Genomic DNA, 24182 nt, shown 5'->3' on the forward strand with positions numbered 1-24182 from the left:
ATGTTAAGGTCCGGCCCACCCAGTCATTCAAGAACAGGGTGGTCTATGTTGAAAAAAATAGAGCTTAGTGTTATATGAGCATAGGAAGTATTCCCATAAACCACCTGTGCTACTGCATTTTGGACCAGATGAAGCTTCTGAGTGGTCACCAAGGACAGCTCTATGTAGAGTGCATTAGTAATCAATCATGAGATGATGTAAGGCAAGATTAACCCTAAGACCGACCTTCTGATCCAGGAATGGGCACAATCAGCGCAACCATGGCCACTTGCTCTTTGATGAGGAACTGTTGAGTCTAGAACTGTGATGGCAAACCTATGGCATGCAGTACCCTTTCTGTGGGCACGTGACCTGTCGTCCGAGCCCAGTCGCACATACGCGCGCACCTCCCACCGGCCAGCTGGTCTTCAGGTCTCTGCCACGAATGCGTGGGGGGAGGGCACATGCGCAGGGGCACATGCAGGGGCGCACACACATTACATTTTGGGGGGTTCGCGTGTGCGCTTTGGGCACTCAGTCTGCAAAAGATTAGCAATCACTGGTCTAGAAGGATCCCTAGGTTGCTCTCCGAAACTGTTTGGGGCAGTGCTATCCAACCAGAAGCAAAGATCAAAAATCTTTGGATCCAGCAGTTCTACAATGCAGATAGGAGTGTTTAGAAGCTGGATAGTGCTTATCATTAACAAAAATGTTCTGCATTTATAAATGTATACAATCCCCGCTCCTTTAACAAATAAAAAAATAGAATTGAGAAATTAAACATGGACAAGATAACTGATGTTTATCCATTTATCCATTATTTATTCAAATTTTATTCTCAACAAATCCGTCAACATATGTAAGATCATTTTCAAAGCCCCCCCCCCAGCCCAGCAGCATTATAGTTACTGAACCACCATTACAGTATAAAATAAGTGCCATCTATAAATATGGTTTAAGCTTATTTATCCTACAATCATGAAGAAGAATTTAGTTCATTTGCTCTCAGCAGAATTTCCTTCTAATACATAAATAGTGTGATGATGGAAAGCAACAGACTGGATATTTAAAATACTTATAGGTCACTACTGCTACTGGAGGAATGGGGCACAAAAGAAATCCAGAAGGCACACTGTGGCATCCGTTAAGGCTAGAATCACCAGCCTTTCAATTTCTTGCCTTTTGTGAACCATATTTTGCAACAAATATTAAAACACTAATTTGCTTGAAGTTTTATTACATGCACTTATCTCTAGATATCTTGCCTACAGCTTTTTAAAAATGTCTTATTTTTAGAAGTATTATAAATTTCCATTTTATCCCTAAAGCTTTTAATTTTTAAATGTGATCAATTACAACCCATCATTCAGCATGTACCAATTAAGAGTGTTGGCGATTTGTAGTCAAATACATGAGGTGAGCACAAAGTCTGGAAATGCTATTTTCAAAAACTTTCTTATCTACCACAATTTCTTTATGAATGCAAAAGGAACTCTACATTTTATTCTGCTATTTACTTCAAAACATGATTTCGCTCTTCTTCAATTCATTGTCTTCCCAATGTGTTGGATCTCAAAGTCTTTATCTTGTCAGCTAATGGTAGTTGGCAGGAGATGGAAATCCAGAACATTTGGAAGGCATCAAGATGGGGAAAACTTCTTTAGAAGATAAATATCTCAATGGAGAGAATGTTCAAAGCTATTTTTGGTGAAACCCAATGTAAAAAGACAGGCTTATTTCAAACAGGGAACATCAGATTCATGATAACCTTAGAAAATGTTCCCAAGATACAATTCATCTTTCAATATTAAGATAACTCTTCTTACATCAAACAAACAAAACCTTTTTTTAATGGTACATGATGGTCCTTTTTCTACAGCAGAGTGTGTGGGTTAAAGTGAGTACAGTGTATTTCTTCATACTTATATTAGTGGTAGGGTTCAAAAGCTGCCTGAAATTGCTTCTTATGGAAGGAGGCAGTTCTTTTCTCCAGTTCTGGAGTTACAAGCCAGAAAAAGGGCTCAGTGTAACAAAGCTTGAAATGTCAGGAATACAGGAGACACATTAAAACTCCTTCCAATTTACCGATTTTGTCAGTGCCTGAGTAGGCTGGATGCTCGATTTACCCAATAAAAGAAGGACCTTCATGACAAGTCCAATGCATTTTCCTAAAGTAGATCCAGGGTAATATAAAGTGGCATATAACAAAGTTACAGGATCTGGTTACAGATGGGCTCTGGTTCTTGCTGGATATTAATTTTTTTGGTATTTTCCTGCTGAAAGATGCTTTGACCAAGGCACAAGAGATGAGGTGCTCTGTAAGGATCGCCTCCTATTCCTATGTGCCAGGGAGTCACTAGTATCAAGGATGGCTGAGTTAGCTGTGTTTATGGAGCATGTTATCTCCATGAGATAGACTTAGCTTGAATCCCACAGGTTACTTTGATGTATGCCTCGATTCAATTGGAAATCAGATTAGGAAGGTTTTGCGGCAGAAATATCAATGTTGAAAGTCAACCAGAATGTTGTCTGAGGTTGTAAAGTCCTGTTTAATTTACCGTATTTTTCGGAGTACAAGATGCAACCCCCCCCCAAAAGAGGGTGAAAACTTGGGTGCGTCTTATACACTGAATGTACCCCCCTCCCCCACTGTCCCCAACCCTTTGGCCTCTGCCTCCCAGCAATTTACCTCCTTGCAGCAAACGGGGGCTTGCGGAGGCTGCAATAGGCTATAGCAATCCCTGCAGCCTGAAACAGCTGATGATTGGGAAAAACTGAAAATGAAACTTGTTGTTTGCTCCACGAGGCAAATTGCCGGGAGGCAGAGCCAGATTTTTTTTCCTTGTGCTAATCAGGCTGTTTGCTGCAAGAAGGTAAGTCAGTAACTATAAATGCCTATAGAATGTTCAAATTATTAGACTTGTTTTTTAAAGACTGCTTTATTATTGTTTTAGACAACTTAACAAAATGAAGCTTTTTAAAATAAATGCTTGATCTGAAGAAGCCCAGTGCTATTGTATCTTCTTTTAAATAGCAGAAAATAACTATACTTACAGAAAGCACATCAATTTTAATAGCATCTGTAAAAGTATAGTCTGAAATGTAACACTTCAAACAGTATATATTGTCTATGCTGCTTGTTGCAAGGAGGCAAATTGCTAGGAGGCAGAGGCAGATATTTTTCCCTTGTTTTCCTCCCCAAAAGCTAGGTGCATCTTCCAATTTACTGAGCGTCTTATACTTCAAAAAATACGGTAGATAGATTTTGATAGTTCATCTAGCATCTATTTCAGAATTCCACCTGACTGTATTATTATGATGATTTCCAATTCCATTCCTTTCCAAATTTGGTTTTCTGAGGACAACTCATGCAAGTGTTTGAACAGGGAATGACTGAAGGCTTCTAAGTATTAGCTCTAGTAGAAGCCTCTTGAAAGATACTTATGATAGTCTTAATAACAACCCACCTCAATAATTTCTTGATCAATTTGGATATTTTGTTATTTAATCATAGTCAGGAAGATAATTCCACTCAACACGTCAGCCCTCCCAGGTGTACCAGATGCGAAACAGACCAGATGAGCTATGTTTGTTAATTTAAGAGAAGGTGAGATGTTTAGGAAACTATTTATATACTTGTGATGAGAATGGAAAGTTGCTTTATTAAAAAGGGGAATGCTTCTTGCTTTTTCATTGTGTTGCACATTTTTCTTTACTTTTTTTAAACTTTGTATTATCTTTTATTGTCCTTAATAAAATTACTGGAAAAAAGGTACCTGTATAATAAATTGTACCTTTAACTAAAAAAAGCTGGGGAAATGTTGAGTTGCATCAACCCATAAAACGACAACACATGTGTGTGTTCCCTGAGAGTTACTCTGAAAGTTCTTTGGAATGTAATTCTTCAGATGGACATAACATGAACATTGAGAAATTTTCACTTCATACACAACTCAAATTTATGGCATCATTAAAACAAGTGTGCTGCATTTAAAGAAGCAATCAAAAATTTATATTAAAAACCCAACATTTCCAGTATCTCATTCAACTCAACCACAAAATTGGGCACATGATGAAAATAGTGAATTATAAAACTATATCATACATAAGTAAAAGATTCATTTTCTCTGAAAGCATGCGATCAAGTTACTGTATTTTTTTTTACAACAGAAGCCAAAATCCCTCCCCCCAAGTCCCCACACATAAAGCACCACAGCCACAATAAAAATGATGTGCCCAAACAAGACTGAAATGCATCAAAATAACCACGGACTGAATCCCGAGTTTCCTGGAATTGCTTTTCTATTCACAGAAAAACACTTCAGTCTATGTTTCTGTTAAACCAGAGCTTCTCAACCTTTGCAATTTCAGGGATATGGACTTCAACTCTCAGAATTGCATAGCCATTGCTGTGAATTGCTGGAGTTGAAGTTCACTCACCTTCAATTTGCCAAGGAGGGAAAACACTGTGTTAAAGGGGTTGTTTTTCATCATTTTTCCTCCTGTCTTCCTTTGCTGCTCAATATGCTATCACAGAAATTCTCCTAGTTCTTTAAAGTAGAACTCTTGTTAGAAAATATTAGTTAGGACTCAGCTTTACAGGTGTAAATAAACTTCCTCCTGTTTTAGTGAAAATAAGGAATGAGGTTATAGGAAAATTCTGTCTTATGTTAGTTTTTCAAAGGACATTTCTGAACAAGAGAGAAATATATAAGTTTTATGCATTCATGTGCTTTTCATTAAATATTTTGCTACACTCTATATTCTTAAGTGCTTAAAATGCTATTTCTACAATTACTTGTAACTTGAGGGACATCTTTAAAATCTTTAGTATGGTGGGCCAAAAAATTGGGGAGAAAAAAAAATAGCCAGGTTTTTAAAAGGAAGGAGACCCTCTATATTGCATATCTACTGTTGCTCAAAATTAAAACGCTAGCCTTTTTTCTTTTAATGAAAGCAAATATATTAGTATAGTAAAAAAGTGACATGTTGAATTTTACCACTTGCATAGTTCTCTAATATTTGATTTTACCTTTATATCAGGTCCAGTTGTTTTCCTTTAGGTATACATAATTAACTCCAGTGTTAAAGCAGCAAAAATTATTGGGAGTCTGGATTGCATGAACTTTGGTACCATAATCTGGACATAGTTCATAGCATCCCAATGAAATTTCATTATGCCTATGTGGGGAAGCACTCCTATATTTCAAAAAACAGGTGAACATTTAGTCCTGAAACAGATTTTATATAGGGAAGCTTTTACAAATAGTCTCTCTTTCCCTCTATATATGTGCCAACAGTAAAAGATATGAAAAATGTATTAGTTGGTCCTTACAACTATTTAAGAACTGCCATTTAAGGAAAAGGAAAAAAAAACTTTTCTAGACCTGAATGATGTTATTCAATCTCGGCCACTTAAGTACTGATTACACCAACCACTTTCTGCACATTAATTTGAGGTTTGAATGAAATGTATGCAGTTACTTGCCAGGTCTGTTTCTGCTTGGGATTTTAATGTTGATTTATTATCAGGAAACTGAAGTCAGTGAGCAGACCTGTGTTGCTCTTCTTTCATCTATATGTTTCTTTGAACCATGATTTTGTCGACATACACACAACATTTCTCAATCTCAAACTTTGTCCAAGCATATCTGTATATGCTCTGTTACTCGAAGGGGAAGTGTTTTCAACAAGCATTCTTCTACAATTAGACAACTCCGTTTCAGAGAATTACATTCCTCTAGCTCAGCAGGAAGTAACTCGAGATAGTTTCCTTTGAGCTCCAGATGAACAAGGTTGGAAAGCTCACCAACTCGAGGGGACAAGTACATTAGGCTATTATGACCCAAAAGAAGGTGCTGTAGCTTTTTGCACTGGAATAATTCATCAGGAAGTGCTTCAATCTAAAAGAAACAAGTAATAAAAAGTTGTTTTCAATTTGTACATTAGTCCTGCAAACTTAGTATAAGGAATGCCCTCAAATTATAACAGTACTCACACTTTCCTTCCTCTTTCAAAAGGATGTATCAGTCATATTAATGATATATTTTTAAATAAATTCCACAACAACAATAGCACTTATATACCACTTTACAGTGCTTTACAGCCCTCTCTAAGTAGTTTACAGAGTCAGTGCATTCTCCTCAAAATCTTGGTCCTCATTTTACCAACCATGGAAGGCTGGGTCAACTTGAGCCTGGTGAGATTCAAACTGCCAAACTGCAGGCATCCAGCAGTCAGCAGAAGTAGCCTGCAGTGCTGCATTCTAACCACTGAGCCATCAAGGCTCATTAAGTAGTCAGCATTTCATGTAATTGTTAATTCACTAGCATCCCGGGATAATGTTTCAAGATCCAACAGATTGGATCCTGCTAATTCACTCTTTAAAGCCTATTTCCAAACAAAGTCCTGCAATGAACTAAACCACTCGGTAGTCTGCTACAAATCTCTAAAATATGGACAAGTATCACTACTCATATGGCCTTCCTCAGGGAATACTAACGGAAGGCAGGAGGAGGTAATTTGATTTTACAAAATGGCTTCTGCAAAGGCAGAAAGGAAAAAAAAGAAGAAAATGTGTAGATGCTGGCTATTAAAATGTGAGATTGAATTGGAACACTTGCTAAAATAAAAGCTTTTAGTGAAAGAGAATTTCTTGTAAGTACAATGGAATCTCGGGTCCCGAATGGCTCAGACCACAAACAATTCGGGTGCCGAACGAAAAATCTGCTAAATGTTTCACTCACATCATGAACACATTCTCGGGTGCCGAATAAACGCAGCTGCGGCGATTTCCCCTGCCGTGCCATTTTTTGTGGGTGCGTGCATGCAGTTGTCAGTCTTGCTTCTGGACACGACCAAATCGGGTGCTGACCGAAGTCCTGGAACAGATTACGGTTGGCACTCGAGGTCCTACTGTACCAGAGAGTTGAGATTTCATCACATTTTTAAAAAAAAAATGTTTTTTTTTTTAAAAAATGTTTCTTTTCTGCACCTATAATTCATCTTTTCCAATGAATACTAGTAAGATTTGGAAATGCTATCCTTTATATTTTCAAAACAAGCACGGAATTTTGTCTGATTTGCGATGCACCACCACTAATACTGTTTGTCTATAATTGTAGACTTTGGATCAACAGCTAAGACCATGAAACCCTCAAGTGATATAAAAAGACACGGCATTCTACAACATCATCCTTGAAAAACACAGGGAGCACCATTAGTTCTTCAACTGTCAGTCCTACTAGGTCAAGGGTGTCAAACTGACGGCCTGTAGACTGGATACGTCACGCGCAAGCCATGCCCACCCCAGGTCTGTGAAGGGAAAAAATGTCACGATATGTCACGTGATGGCAGTGTGACACCGCGAGTTTGACACCCGTGTACTAGGTAGTTTGTTTGTTGCCTTCAAGTCAATCTTGACTCCTGATAACTGCCCAGACAGGTTTCTACAGTTTTCTTAGAAATACTTTGGTCATTGCCTTCTTTTTCATAGGACTAAGAGGGAGGGATTGGCTAAGGTCACCCAGCTGGCTTCACGCACAAGATGAGACTAGACCTCATGGTCTCCTGGTATTTAGCCTGGGGCCTTAACTGCTACACCAAACTGGTTACTAGGTAGACCAGACAATGAACTCCACACAAAAATTAGAACTATACTTTATTGAGCTATGCTATAATAAGAGAATGTTGCAAATCAGATTGGGCTGTCCCTCATTCTTATACTCCAGTGAATCAGAAGAATGTTTGCCTGAGCCACTTCCAAATATTATTGTGCTTTACACAATATTGTGTGCAGAATGTTTTTCAGCTGTCTTTGCGTAAGTAACAATTCTTGCATATTTCTGTCAAGGTCATCTACATCAGGGGTGTCAAACTCAAGGCCCAGGGGCCAGATCCGGCCCATGACATGCTTAGATCTGACCCGCAGGGCCACCCTGGAAACAGCGAAGGATTGGCCTGTGGTGCTTCTGCCAGCGAAAACAGAACATAACAGGCGGCACTCCCAACTCCATTTTCACTGGTAGAGGGTTGCAGGAGGCAGTCACAGCCAAAAACAGAGCTCAGTTTTCGCTGACAAAGCTCTGAGGCCTCCACAGGCACCCCCAACATGAGTGACATCAAGCTGGCCATGCTCACTCTGGCCCCCAAGGACAACCCTGATATGGCCCTCAATAAAATCGAATTTGACATACCTACTCTACATTTATAAGCACTTTTAAATCAGAAATCTCATCAGCTATGAAGGATGTGACCACTTGACCCGCCTTCATACAATCCTAGTAACATCAAGGCAAGTTGATGTATGGTCTTCTATATATTGCTGAATCTCAACTATTGGCAATTCTATCCAACATGGCCAACTATGAAGGATACTGGAAACTATATTTTAGCAGTGTCTGAATTGCCATACCACTTCTTGTTTACAAGGGACTCTTATTGTGTGCGCTATGCTCCTTAAGTAAATATATAAATGAAGGAATGTCAATACAGTTGAATGAAGATGAATCAGATAAGCTGCATTTTGCTGGTCATTAACACAGATCAGAGTTCAGTCAAAGATGGATAGAGTATAAATGAGAGGAAAGAATAAGGAGGATCTGAAAAAAAATATTTCAAAATTTACTTAAAGGCAGTATTAGCTTCTACTTACATGATTCTTTGTAACAGCAAAGTACTGCAAATTTGTTAAATATTGGATTTCATCAGGAACAGAGGTTAGCTTATTGTAACTCAGATCCAGATGATGTAGTTTTTTGCAAAGAAAAAGTTGTGGTGGGATTTTTTTAATGTTGTTGTGATTTAAGTAGAGCTGTTCCAAGTTTGCTAAGGTACCAATCTGCACAGGGATGTAAGATATTTTGTTGTGCCACAACTTCAGGCAAGAAAGATTTTCAAGGTGCTGAAAGCTAATAATTTCTTCTACCGTTCGTAGATTATTTTCTTTCAAATCTATTTCACGCAGATAGTTTAGGCTGAAAATAGAATGAGGGATACGCTCCAAATCGCAGCTGATCAGTTCCAAGATTCTCAGGTTTAACAGTTTCTTCAAGTTGGTCAACACTAACAGTTTTTTCCCCTCGTTGTCAATAGACAATTTCTGCAGTGAAGGCAATTGGTCTGTAACCACCTGAGGTATGCGGGAAAGGCTATTCTTTAAATGAATTGCTTTCAGATTCACAAGGTCTTGGAAACCCTCACTGTAGAAGCCATTCTGGGGTTCTGGCACATAACATCCAGTCAAATACAGTTCCTGTAAGTTCTTTAGATAGAATACCCAGCGTGGAATCTTTCCCATGTCAACAGATTTTAGGCGCAGAATTTTTAAATTATCTTCGAGGAAGTGCAGTGCCGGATATTCTACAGTTAATGTTGAATGATAAATATTTAGTTCTTTAAGACTGGAGAGCTGACTTAGAGAGGGTGGAAGTTTAACCTCAGGAATGAGCTCTAGTGTTAGAACTTCTATCTCTGTGAGTTCAAAGACGTCATCTGGCAGGCCACTAAGCATAAAAAGATGAAGCTCCATTTTGTCTTGAGGGTTTCGCACCAGCTTGCTCTTCAGCCTCTCCAAAGACCATTCATTATTGAGACTGATTTGCTTCAGCTTATTTTCACTCACCTCGGAGAGAAAGATCGAGAACCGCTTTGAATATAGAGGGTCGTACTGGTCTGCTAGGTGAAGAATAAAGGCGAAATCGTTTTTTACATCAGGGATATCGCTGTAATTACTCTGCTCCCTCAGCTTCTCGAAAGAATATTGTTTAAGTGAACTTCTCAGCATCCATAACAAACTGTAAGTGCATGTCAGGCCATATAAAATCACCAGGACAACATAAAATGAAGCAAGCACTTTAAAAATTTCGGCCAGTGAATAAACACATTGGTATCGCTTGTAGCCAGTAAAGGTTCGAATATCAACTATACAATCGATTTCTAGGTTAATAAAGGTTAAATAATACGGAACATAAATCATTATTAAAATGAACACAATGACCTTGATCACAATCTGTTTTAGATACACTCTATAAATGACATCTTTCTGCTCCACATGTACCCTAAATCGCTTCACTTTCTCAAATATCGACTTTGCTTGTTCCCCTTCTCTTCGGTCAAGAACATTTGAAGTGCTCTCTCTTCCAGCTGTTTCTAGTCCAGTCTGTGAGTAGGACATTGATTGCCTCTTGCTCTCCTGCTCTGTCATGTTACTTGGGGAGGGAAGAAATGTTTTCGATTTGGAGCATGGCACAGTCCTCACAGATTGCTCAGCAACTGTTTCCGATAGGGCACGTGTGGTCCAAGGGGAATCGAAACATTTGTGAAGTATGGCTACAAAATGCTCTAGCCTTGAACTTGTGCTGGGGTAGTAAAGCCAGAAATTACTGCAAGCTGCAAAAATGAAAGTGTGGAGAAGCACTAAGTACGGGAAAAATTTGGCAAACCAATGAAGTTCTCTCTCGTAACACACTGCATCGATGTAAGAATACTGCTGCCTATGAAGGTAATTCTGGATTTGAAGAGGATGAATTTCTGGAGTTGCAGAGTTGAAGGATTCATTGATGTTGCTTTTAATCAGATGCCAAGGCACTGTGCAATGATTGTCAAATTCAAGCTTGCAAGGAAGACAACATAACAATCTAGTCTGAGTGAGCTGAAGAGCCCCAGCAAGGACAGCAACAAGCAGCATTATCATGGTAAGATAGTAGCAGAAAACATCCCACCATGGTTTCAAGATATGAAATGATGCCTGGGCATCTGCTAAGCATCTGAGTTCAGTTAATGTAATCATGATTTCCTTATGACGCAGTAGTAACTGGAAAAGAAAAATAAAGGAGAATGTTTAGCTGAATTAACCGGATAGAAATTAAAATTCTATTACGCTAAGCAAAATGGTAGCATTAACATTTTAAACAAATTAGAAATCTTTAAATATTATTTCATAATCTACATAGAGAAATGCAATTTATATTTTATTGCAATTTTGTAACAAATGAAACATGTCTATGAATTTGTAATTTTTTTTTGTCCTAAAAGATAAATCCTATCTGTTATTGCAAGGACCAATTCCATTGTGACACAAGACTTAGTAATCTGCATTCTCCCCAATAGTGGGTTTTGGCTCCCGTTGCAACCGGTACCCTGCAATGGGAGCCGGATGTGCATCACAGGCACCTGCGACACCGGCGCACCCACCACCTGCGACACTCCAGCTGCTCAGCGGAGCGTTGCGCAGGTGCTGTACGCTGCGTGCGCATGCGCAGATGGCCCATTTCCTTCAAATACAGGTGAGGAACGAGGGCGGGCGGGCCCTTCAAAGCACCGTTCCAGTATGGTGGTTGCTTCTTCTGGCAGGCACCGGTACGCGCATACCAGGGCATACTGCCTGCAACCCACCACTGATTCTCTCCCCCCCCCCCCCCTTTCGATTCAATTGTGTCTAATTCTTGGGAGACTGCCTGGGCAAGTTTGCATTTTCTTGGACATATATTTTTAAGAAGTGGTTTGCCTATGCCTCCTTCCTAAGACTGAAAGAAAGCAACTATCCCAAAGTCACTCAGCTGGTTTTGTGCTTAAGGAACTCAGAATCTCTGGGTTTTTAGCATGATGCTTTAACCACTACATTAAATTGGTTCTTTTTCTGGGATACTAATATTTTTTTCCACTACATTCCTTTTGCATGGCAAAGAAAGTGGGTTTTTGCTGTCCTATTTACAACCGACTTATTCTTCAGCATTGGAAGGATAAACCTATGCCTCAATTACTTGGTGGTCTATAGAGCCAATGTAAATAGCCTCATATAAACAAGATACATGTATCTGTTTGCTTTATAGTTTTTAGATTGTTATTGTAATTATATACTTTTATTTTTTATCAATTAAACTAATATCAATTTACTGTACGATACCATAAAAATGCATTTGTAATCAAATCTATTTAATCAAATTTTCTTGTTTTTTTTAATTAAAAATTGGCATTTATATTCCCACAGACTTCTCTTTTTTAATTTCACTTTTTTATGGCACATAATATTTCTATGGTTAACTGCTAAAGCAGATTATATGAAGTGTAATTTGTTTATACTACTTGCATTACTCTAATCAAGGAGCAAATAAAATAATGTTGGGCTCACAATGCACTCTTCCTGTATTGAATTATTTGCTTTAAATTACACATTAAATGAAATGATAGGCCTCTCACTTTGAGCAGCCCCCCCCCTTCTTGTTTAAAAGGAACATCTCCTAAAAAAATGAAATTGTCATGATACAAATCTGCATACCGACACATAAACAGTTTCTTGGGACTGTTGTCCATTTTTTTGAGAACATGTCACTGCTAAGTCTGAGAATTTTTACTGAATTTGTACAGTACATGTACACGGTACATGGTCTTGTTGTATCGATATCTGTGATTATAATATACGATGCTATAGGGCACTAATACAGGCAGTCCTCATTTAGCGACTGCCTTGCACTGTAGTGATGGGCTGTTTGCCAAAAGGCTATGACATACACATAAAAGAAAATGTATTTTCTGTAGTCTGGCAAGAACAAAGCATGTTCAGAAGAACAACTAGACACAAGGGTAGTTTTTCCCCCATGTCATCACTCTGCTAAACAACAAATTCCTACAACACTCCTCAAACTATCTAGAAAGGCAGTGTTATCATCATTATTCTTATCTTCCATATTACATATCTCCTTATCTTCTTATGACTATTACTTTGTTGCTTGTATCTTATGATTTATATTGTTTACTTAGTATCCGTGTATGATTTATGTTGATTACTTATTTAGTATCCATGACTATCATTAAGTGTTGTATCTAATGTTTTGTGATGAATGTATTTTTACAATGACTATGATAACAATCTATTATTATTGCTGTATTTACACAGAGCTTATGCACCTGAGACAAATTCCTTGTGTACCTAATCACACTTGGCCAATAAAGAATTCTAATTCTAATGACTTCTGAACCTGCTAAATAATAACAAATAAAAAAGACTTCTAATATAAATGTGCAATGTATATGTTGGAAATATTAATTTGTACTTACTTTCCTAACTGAATGGGATAAAACATAGAAGTATCATTTTCAATCAGGCGGTCTGCATCTTTTAAAACTCCTCAGGCACGCCATCTTCACAACCGTCTTCATCCTGAATATCAACAGACAACAGACAAGGATTCAAAACTGATGTTGCCTATATTGCAAGACATACAACTTATACAGTACTGTATCAGACTTTTAGCGATAACGTGTCAGAAAGAGAATCTTTGTTTCTAAGGTTATATTAGTAATTGATTACATAATATATGGATATATGATTAAACAGCACTGTCAGTTTCAAAGTTTAAAAATAATGTTTCTACGTTTGCTTAATCAATTCATAGAATGCAGATGAAGGATTAAACTACAAACAGAAAATACATATGGTCTAAAAGAAAATCCAATTAAATCAAATTTAGAACATCAGAAAGTTTCTCATGCAAAATTCTTGAAATGCCAAACTTCTATTTAACATCTCATCCTAGTTAACAAGCCATTACAGTGGTAACACATGTAAGAATGTATTCAGATGTAAGCATTAGGAGAGTGTTAATTTGCAAGTTACTTATCACGTGAAGAAATAACAAACAAATGTCATGTGGCATAATTAACTACTTACTTTTGGTATTCCTGACATAAGTTGCAAGTAAAGAATCAACAACTTCCAAAAAGCTGGTATAAAGCTAGGGTAAATAGCCCTAGATTTTCAGAAGGGTATCACCCTTTATAAATATTTCTAATGCAATGCATGCACTCCCCCACCCGTGCTCCCCCACCTGCACATGTCCCCACCCATGTGCAGCCCACCCGTGCTCCCCTGCATGCGCATGCACCCCCTACATGCGCCCCCTACATGCACACGACTGTCATGTGCCTTTCCCCGTGCATGCATGCACAGCCCATGTGCACCCCACCCCCTTGCATACGCATGTGTCTCCCATATACGCCCCGCTCCCCACGCATGCGTGACAGAGACCAGAAAACCAGCTGGCCGGCAGGAGGCACGCTGAGCGGAAGCGACAGCTTGCGTGCCCACAGAGAGGGCTCATAGGTTCTCCATCATGGCACTATGATAAAGGGATATGGCTGGAGAAGACATATTGTCTATAGCAGTGATGGTGAACCTATGGCACATGTGCCACAGGTGGCACACAGAGCCATTTGTCAGGGCACGCGAGGCGCTGCCCTGTCAGCTGGCCAGTGCGCATGCACGCGCTGGTCAGCTGAGTTCACCCTTTTTTAAAGCCATTTTTCGCCCTCCCCAGGCTCCAGAGGCTTTATAGGAGCGTGGGGAGGGCGAAAAGAGCCTCTCCCGCCCCCCCGGAGGTCCTCCAGAGGCTTCATGAGCTTCCCTGAAGCCTCCGGAGTGCAAAAAAATTCTTCCGGTTTGTTCGGAGGTTCATTTTGACTGCTTCGGAGGCCTCAGGGAAGCCTTCTGAAGGTCCCTGAAGCCTCCGGAGGGCTTCCGGGGGGGAGGGGGAGGCTGTTTTTGCCCTCCCCATGCTCCTATAAAGCCTCTGGAGCCTGGGGAGGGCGAAAAAAGCATGCAAAAATGGGGGGTCGCACCTGTAGTGAGCGCCTGTGCACTGGGGGGGGGGGTCGCACATTGCATTATGGGTGTGGCAAGCCTGCAAACAACCTCCCTGCGCTCCCCCCACTTATGGCACGCGAGTCACAAAAAAGGTTCGCCATTGCTGGTCTATAGATTCTCCTTGATTTCATATTCCAAGAGAGAATTGTCAAGCTCTGTGAAAGGATCTTAGGTGAATAGCATCTATTGACATGCTGCAGGTAAACTGGAAAAAAATCCTGAGAGAATGTAATTATTAATCTCTTATCAGAAATGCACAGAGAAAAACTTTACATGCCTGTGTCACAAATTTATCATGACAAAATGCTATTAATTTCCTCTTGCAATGGAGTTATAGAATATAAACTTCCCAGAAAATAATTTTCCTTTCTCCCTAAATATATTCAATTGGTTTTTATAACAGCAGAAAGGCTATAACTAAAGGTTAAATCCTTTAGTAGATGCACTTATTAGTTCTGACTAAAAAGAGTTTAATATGTGATAAATGGAGAGAGGCAAGCACACTTTGCTTGTGATTTTAATTCCTTGGTTAGAACACCAAAGCTGCTCTAATATGCCAAACTATGTCAAGCTGCAATGAAAAATGTTACTTGCCTGGATATTCCAGTGAAGGCAATGAGTCTGAACTTCAAAATGAATTTAAATTGGAGTGTCCACATGTGACTGTGAAATCCCAATGAAATCCATATAGTAAAAAAATGATTTCACTTGACAAGGAACATATCCTTAGAAGGAAAACTACTGAAAAAAGGATCGAAAGTATAGCTGAAACAAGCTAGACTAGATTATACTACTGTAAATGGTTTGTCTGGAAATACAAATGAAGTGAAGAGTGCATTACAGGCGGTCCTCAACTTGCAACCATATGTTTACTAACCATTCAAAGTTATTATGGCACTGAAAAACAGTGACTTACAACCAGTGCTCACACTTACAACCATTGCAGCATTTGCAGTGATCAAAATTTAGGGGCAACAAGCATGTATTTATAACAAGTGCAGCACCTTGGGGTCATGTGGTCATCCTTTGCGGCCTCCTCAGCCACCTTCTGACATGCAAAGTCTATGTGGGGGTGGGGGGGAAGCCAGATTTGATTAATGACTGCATGATTTGCTTAACACGGGAAAAGAACGGTGGTAAAATCAGATGAGACTCACTTCCACAACTGCCTTGCTTAGCAATGAAAATTTTGGTCCCAATTGTTAAGTCGAGCACAGAGGTGGTATTCAGCAGGTTCTGACCAGTTCTGGAGAACCAGTAGCAGAAAGTTTGAGTAGTTCGGAGAACTGGTAAATACCACCCCATCTATTCTCTGCCTCCCAAGTCCCAGCTGATCGGGAGGGAATGGGGATTTTGCAGTAACCTTCCCCTGGAGTGGGGAGGGAATGGAGATTTTACAGTATCCTTCCCCTGCCACGCCCACCAAGCCACGCCCACAGAATTGGTAGAAAATTTTTTGAATCCCACCACTGGTCAAGCACTACCTGTATTCAGAAGTCTAGCCACTTGTCTTCTTTGAACAGTACTTTGCTTCCTCTCTTTTATGGTAGACAAGAGTTCAGAATAGAGGTTGAACTAAAAAGTATCTAAAGCCTGTTTTGCCATAAACTAGGGACATGTCCGAATTGACTGAGTCCAGGTATTGCTTCAACGTCGGTCTTAAAAGAAACAAAATAAAATTATAACGAAGCAAAAGTTGTTCCTGAACACTTTGGTTGAAGCAATGCTAACCCGTCCATTTTGTTTAGTTCTAAAGGTTACACAAAAAAAGAATAGACACATTTCATTCAATTTTATGTGTAATACAATTAATAGATCAGAACTCTTTCAAACAGCTTTTAGTTCATAAAAGCATAAAAGCACTTCAAAGTTATCTAATTGAATTGTGATTATGTTCTAAAATTGGACCATGAAGTATCTAAAATGTTCTCAATAATTATCTCTTCATTTTGTTGAGCGTTAGGTTGTAATCCTATTTGCATTTATCTAGGTCACAGTAAATTCAAGCTAAGAGTATATATAAAAACTTACTTCAATATCAAGTCTACTTTTTGGTATTGGTGTCAATATGTTTTGGGATTAATCTACAAAAACTGCATGCCATAGTTAACATTTACAATGGTAAGCTTTCAGTGGCCAGCTTTCTAAGCAATATATTTTAAATATATATTGTTCACTCAAATATACATATTGCCAAAAGTATTCGCTCACCCATCCACATAGTCAGACTCAGTTGTGAGCTAATACTTTGGGCAATATAGTGTATATAGTACTGCCACATTTAGGTATAAGAATTTCTATATATGCTGTAGAGCAATAATTGCAAACAATATAAATTCAATTTTTATCCAAATTGCCTTTACTAAAATGATGTATTTTATTTACTATAAAAATTATGCTATGTTCAATTATTTCCTATTTATCATGTACTATCTGCATAATTTATAGTTCTTTATTGGATATGGTCATGGATTTGCTCTACAAACTGAGGTTACAATTCAGTATGTATTTACCTGAAACTAATTGTAATGTAGATTATTTCAGAATAGACTTTTCTGAGGGCGGGTAGGTTTTAAGGCATAATGAAGATTGAGACCATGCTGGATTGTTTGGATTAGAGGATAGGTAAGTTATTGATGTTTTATGTTGTCTTTGGGGCTGCTCATGAGTTTTTTTAGTTTTTGCATTTTTAAAAAAATGTCTAATCGTAAACCTCTCTATGGTCTATAAGTTATATGAATAAATAAAGACATAACAACCAGACTGTCCAAGGCCCTGGAAACTCTCCTAGAAATTCCTATGTAGTTCCTACATGAATGAGTTCCATGTAGGAACTCCACCAATAAGAAAGTAATGGTTGATTATTCTATTCCATCCCATTCCATCCTCTTACTCCTATCCCCATTTCCATCCCATCCCATCCCATCCACAATTATGCTTCAGCCTTCAGCCTAATAGGCTCCTGTAGAAAATGGACATATACAGTCCTTTTCAGGTTTAAATTCAAAAAGGCATGGCACAGAAGACACCAGTACTTACTATTAATACTTAGTTATGATGGAAAAGTAGTTGCTCAGTTCCTTTATAGCCCTGCTCCTTTATCTCCCAAGACAGCCATAATCAATGGCTTCTGTGAGGGCGACAATGACAACTCAACGCAGCCAACTCACTGGGGCCAACTTGCTGCAGGACAAGAGTTACACTAATATCGAAGAAATGGTGGAATAGAATCATTAAAGCAAGGATGCAAAAGGAGGGACGGAATGAAATGTGAATGACAAAAATTAAAATATTTTTAAAATTATTTTAAATATTCAAACTGAATTGTTGAATTGCTCCGTTGTAAGTTGTCCCGCAACAAGTTGGCCGTGGTGAGTTGGTTGCACCAAGTTGTCCCGTTCCACTGTGAGGAGGGAAGTCCAGACTTGAGGGTCACAACCACAGCAAGGAGGGATGGCAATCTAACATGTTTGCTTCTTTCTCAGAGGGCTGTTAAGCTAGAGTGCTATTTCTCCTGTGTTGCAGAATACTAAACTGATTGATTCTGAATTATTCCATTACTAAATTTGTTTTAGCTGGTCTTTTATTACGTAGTGTTTGATATTTGATTTAAATTACTATTAATTTCATTTTTTATATTTGGAGGACACCCTGAATACTACATATGGAAACACAGGAAACATGTTGAAGAAATAACATGTATTTCAAAGTTACAAATGAAAATTTAATTAAGCCTTTATGCTGCCACTTTGAGTAGTACCTATCTGGTTAAATAAAACAGAAACATATTAATTTCTGATACCTGTTTCTACATCTGCAAAAACAAAGCATAGAAATATGTCCATTTCATGGCCTGAAAAGTTACCATTAGGCTGCTATTTTATAACATACCGTATTTTTTGGAGTAAAAGACGCAGCTTTTTTCCTCTAAAAAGAGGCTGAAAATCTGAGTGCATCTTATACACCAAATACAGCATTTTTTGCTTCCTGAAGGCCCGCCCCCTCACCATAATGGCCGTGCATAGCCTTATGAAAGCTTTCAGAAAGCTCCAGGGAGCTGGGGAGGGCAGAAATGAGCAAAGAATGGGCTGTTTTTGCCCCCCCCCAGCCCCCAGCAGCACTCTATAAGCCTCCATAAGGCTGTGCATGCAATTTTTTTTTACAAAAAATGGCCCATTTTCACGAAAAATTGGCTTTTTGCTCGTTTGTGCCTCCCACTCCCCAGAAGCACTCTGCAAGCCCCAAGGCTATTCATGCCTTTAAAAAAAACTGGCCTGTTTTCGTTTGGGGAGGTTTGCAGAGTGCAAAAACTTTTTTTTCCTTTCAGAAAGCTGTTTAGTTAGAGGGATTGATGAGAATTACATTGGTCAAGTGCTGTGCCAGCAGAAACAAAGTTTTAGGTGCTACAGGTTATCAGCAATTTCCTTCTCCAGCACATGGATAAATACATCTGGAAACATCTAACTACCTACCTTCTCTCTCTCTCTCTCTCTCTCTCCCTCCTCTATCTACCTATATACCTACCTACCTACTCTCTCTCTCCCCCCCCCTACCTATCTACTGTATTTCTCTCTATTTTTCTCTCTCTCTCTCTACCTACCAATCTACCTACTCTCTCTCTCCCTATCTACTGAATTTATCTCTCTCTCTCTCTCTCTCTCTCTCTCTCTCTCTCTATCCCTCTACCTATCTACTCTCTCTCTCTCTCTCTCTCTCTCTCTCTCTCCCTACCTACCTAATATATTTCTCTCTCTTTCTCTCCCTCACTACCCCTCTATCTACCTACCTACTTTTTTAAAAAAATTGCCTCTTCAAAACCTGGGTGCGTCTTATACTCCGGTGCGTCTTATACTCCAAAAATACGGTAATAAAGAGCTAACACACACACACACACACACACACAAACACAAAAGGCTATATAATCAGGGAGCAAGAGAAATAAGAAATACAGCCAACAAAATTAGATTTGTTCTTTGTTAACACAGTAATGGAAGTCTTAAATTTCCAGAACAGTGCTAAGACAATTTAATAGAAAACAGGTCTTCTTTATGTGTTTTGAAAATCCTCTTTTGAGTTATTTTCCATTCCCCCAAATTTATCTTTAGTAATATTCACACTAATGCCAATTTCACTAATAGGTACCAGTAACTGGAGCCAATAGGCTACCATTTAGAAACCGTATGAAGGTCAAAGATTATCTCTACATCTATTTTTATATGTCTCTCTCTCTCTCTCTCCCTACCTACCCTACCTACCTACCTACCTGGCCGCATACACATGGATTCCAAATTGCTTCATAATTATATTATTATAACAGGATACTGTGAGCTTATGATAACAAGTTTTAAATAAAAACCGGGGCAGCCAAACACAGTAACAAATAATGTTGCTGTTTCGTCTATGGTAGATAATGAAAGAACAATGGATTCTGACACGACCTTGCCTAAGCTTCACAGGATATAATTTAGACAGCAAAAAGGTGGTTAACATGATTAACTTGTCAGTCACAGAAAACAGATTTTGCAGATGACTATCCTAGCAGGGGCTAATTCAAGAGGAAACCTTGAAGAAAGTGTATTTGTAATCTTAACTTCCAGAAAACAAAGCACACTAACTGAGATGACATTTAATTTCTTCAAGAGCTGTTCACTGCATACAAGATTAGAAGAGTATGTGATGACAAGCCTTTGAATGTAATTGCAGAATGTGTCAACTGCTGACTTTTACTATTTGAAGATCAACAAAATGTAGTTATCAAATCCTGGTAACTTTTATACATCAAAATATGTAAATACAAAGAGTACATATTTTAGTCTAATATTTGGACTTGTCGGTTTTTACAAAATTTATTGTAAACACATTAACACAGAAATGAATAAAACCTTGTTACAATTTGTTTAATATTTTATATGACATTTAGTGGGGAATTCAATATCGAAATAAAGGTAAAGGTAAAGGTAATAAGATAAGGAATGATCAATTATCCTAAATGCTATTTAACACTTGTTCATCAACACATTTTTAGTAATTAAAAACTATAATTTTTTTGGCTGAAATTCCTGCATTATTTACTGAAATACTTCAAATACTAATTATTTGTATAGAAATATATCGCTGAATTAATGAATGCTATACAGTACTCAAAATTGTTATTAAATGAAGGAAACACATATTCATATATACAGAAGGAAAAGCCAGAGCCTAATTCAGTTGCTTCAACCAGCAGCCATTGAGCTGCATGTGGCCCTGGATAGCTAGCAATGCAGCCCATCAAGATTATAATTAAAAATATTTTAAAAATAAAGGAAGCTTGTTATTTATATACAATAACTATTTATATTTTATAGATGGCCCAAGGCAATTTCACTCTTCACTCATTGCAGCCCAGGCAAGCTAAAAGGTTAACTTTTCACAATGTAAACAATGGCCTAATAAATGAAATCTGAATCCAGAAGAGGCGTGGGAATGGGGAAAGCATCTCAGAAGGGACTTTCTCTAGTTTTCTTGAAAGTAAAGGCAGGGGGAAGGTGCTTTCAGACTTGCAAGAATCTGTTACTGTAACGTTACAATAAAGGAACTCATGGTTTTAGTTCTCTGTCTAGGCTACCTTGAAGGGCTGACTTATTACTTTTAACTCCCTATACCACGGGTGTCAAACTCGCGGTGTCACATTGCCATCACCTGATGTATTGCAATGTTTTTTCTCCTCGTGGAGCTGGAGTGGGCGTGGCCTGCAGGTGATGCATCTGGCCTGCATGCCACGAGTTTGATATCTCTCCCCTATACTCTTTCAGGAATCTTTTTGTAGTGTTGTTTTGTAGAGGTTGCAGCATTTCCCTTCATTATTTTATTTGTGTTAATGCATTGTTTCCCTTCAGATTCCTTCTTTGCTTGATTAGCCAAAGTACTTCCTCCCTTGTTTTTATCAAATCAAGTTTTCCACTTTAAAAAAAAAATCCTTGCTTCACTATTTTTTTGACATTTGTTTAATCATGCTGGTGTTTTGTTACGTATATTCATTCCACATCCTTTCTATGATAAATAGGTCCACTGTATTATAGAAGTATTGTTTTATAATTGTTTAAATAACTTCCAATGTTTTCCTGAGGAAACATTTGTGTTGAACATTAATACAAATGCTTGAATACAGTATTATTACAGTCTGTATTCCTGAAACTCCCTCTCAAGTATTCATCGTGGCAGAAGATCTGTTCCTGGAAGGGATGAACAAAGAATGCCAGGAATATACTCACAGCAGGCTAATCCAAGGTGTGAAGCCTATTTATTTATTTATTTAGCCAAACATGTACGAGATAACAGATATAAGTATAAACATGGACATGAACACAGGAAATGGGTACGAATAAATGGGGACAATAGGACAGGGACAGTAGGCACGCTGGTACGCTTATGCATGCCCCTTTACAGACCTCTTAGGAAAGGGGTGAGGACCACGCTAGACAGTTTAAAGTTAAAGTTATGGGGTTTAAGGATGTAACAACAGAATCAGATAGTGAATTCCAGACATTGCCCATTCTGTTGCTGAAGTTGTATTTTCTGCAATCATGTTTGGAGCGGTTTACCTTGAGTTTGTATCTATTGTTTGCCCGTGTATTATTGCGGTTGAAGCTGAAATAGTCATTGACAGGCAGGATGTTGTAGCAGACACTTTTGTGTACTACACTTAGGTCAGACCTTAGTCGGTGTAGTTCTATGTTGTCCAAGCCCAAAATTTCAAGCCTGGTGGCATAAGGTATTCTATTGTGAGCAGAGGAATGGAATACTCTTCTCGTGAAATACCTCTGGACTTGCTCGATTGTATTAATTGTATTAATGTCTGATATATAGTGTGTATTCCAGGCAGACGAGCTGTATTCGAGAATTGGTCTGGCAAAAGCTTTGTATGCCCTAGTTTGCAGTACAATGTCACCAGAGAAGAAGCTTTGCAAAATTACCCATCTAAAGCAAGTAGGCACCCTTATTGGGCAGCAGTGATACAGGAAGATGCTGCAGGCAGATGATTGCTTTACTGACAACAACGATAAACATGATTTGAAACTTGGTGGGAGAAGGCAATGATAACCCCCTCCTACATTCTACTACGAAAACCATGCAGGCAAACAACGTAAATTGATTTATGATATGGGTTGGATGGCCCTCAAGATGCTACTGAGGAAGCGCTGTGGATGTTTTGGAGCACTAATAGTGTTCACGAAGTGACTAGATTAAAACCTTTGGGATATCTAATTGCTGATATTATCACATAGAGGGAAAAATCTGACGCTACAAATATAGAATTACATGGTATATATAGTATAGTACAGTGATGGCGAACCTATGGCACGCGTGCCACAAGTGGCACGCGGAGCCATTTGTCAGGGCACGCAAGGCGCTGCCCTATCAGCTGGCCAGCATGCGCACCTGAGTTCACCTTTTTAAAAGCTATTTTTCGCCTTCCACAGGCTCCAGAGGCTTTATAGGAGCCTGGCGAGGGCGAAAAGAGTCCCCCCCCCCCGAGGCTTCAGGGACCGTCCCTGAAGCCTTCGGAACGCTTAAAACCACCCTCCGAGCATATCGGAAGAGACTTCCGGGTTGCTCGGAGGGTGGTTTTAAGCGTTCCGAAGGCTTCAGGGACCGTCCGAGGCTTCCCTGATGCCTTCGGAGCGCTTAAAACCACCCTCCGAGCAACCCGGAAGTCTCTTCCGGTTTGCTCGGAGGGTGGTTTTAAGCGCTCCGAAGGCTTCAGAGACCGTCCGAGGCTTCCCTGATGCCTTCGGAGCGCTTAAAACAACCCTCCGGAGGGCCTCGCGGGGGTCGGGGGAGGCTCTTTTCGCCCTCCCCAGGCTCCTTTAAAGCCCCTGGAGCCTGGGGAGGGCGAAAAAAGCATGTAAAAATGGGGGGGGGTCACGCGTTGTACACGCATGCGCACTGGGGGGGTCGCATGTTGCATTATGGGTGCGGCACGCCCGCACTCGACCCCCCTGCGCTCCCCCCACTTGTGGCACGCGAGCCAAAAAAGGTTCGCCATCACTGGTATAGTATATGCCAGTGATGGCTAACCTTTTCCGGACCGAGTGCCTAAAGCGCATGTGAATCGCTGCACCCGAACCCCCAACATGCAATGTGCGTGCATGCCCCATGCATGCGCCGAACCCCTGCACATCCCCCCAGCACATGTGTGCACCCCCACACATGACCCGCAGGGACTCGAAGACCAGCTGGTCGGCAGGAGGAAAATAGTAATAATTTATTAGTAGTAAATTCAGTAATAATAGCAAAGATAAGCCTAGCAGCTGGCTTTGCCACAGTTTCTACAGCACACATACACCATTTTCAAGGAGAACAAAAACTAGTTTAAAGTCCTGAACCGCTTAATCAGGAACCAGATGAACTGCGGAAATGAAATCACGGAGGTTGTCAAGGATGTGAAAAGAGACTGCTAAAGACCAAGAAAGGGAAGAAAGCAAATTGGATTACAGAACAGATGGTGGATATTGTGAACAGAGACAAAAGCCAAGGTGGAAAAAAGTTCTCAGGAAGAAACTTAACAAAATTTCAGAAC

At 39.3% G+C, this 24182-nt stretch overlaps 1 protein-coding gene across 9 annotated transcripts in view; it reads right to left on the reverse strand.

Annotated features, from left to right (window-relative positions):
* Positions 1–775: 775 nt before the first annotated feature.
* LRRC8B (leucine rich repeat containing 8 VRAC subunit B) overlaps positions 776–24182 on the reverse strand; it is a 40142-nt gene continuing 16735 nt past the window's right edge. For all 9 annotated transcript variants that reach the window (XM_081946087.1, XM_081946089.1, XM_081946081.1 and 6 more), the window contains 3 exons: positions 13036–13138; positions 8633–10792; positions 776–5882 (listed from right to left, as the gene is read on the reverse strand). In XM_081946087.1, coding sequence (XP_081802213.1) covers positions 5610–5882; positions 8633–10768 — 2409 coding nt within the window. In that variant the 5' untranslated portion in view covers positions 10769–10792; positions 13036–13138 and the 3' untranslated portion in view covers positions 776–5609. The remainder of the gene's footprint in view (positions 5883–8632; positions 10793–13035; positions 13139–24182) is intronic.

This window comes from Natrix helvetica (genome assembly GCF_964273705.1).
Source record: "Natrix helvetica genome assembly, chromosome: 3".
NCBI classification, from domain to species: domain Eukaryota; kingdom Metazoa; phylum Chordata; class Lepidosauria; order Squamata; family Natricidae; genus Natrix; species Natrix helvetica.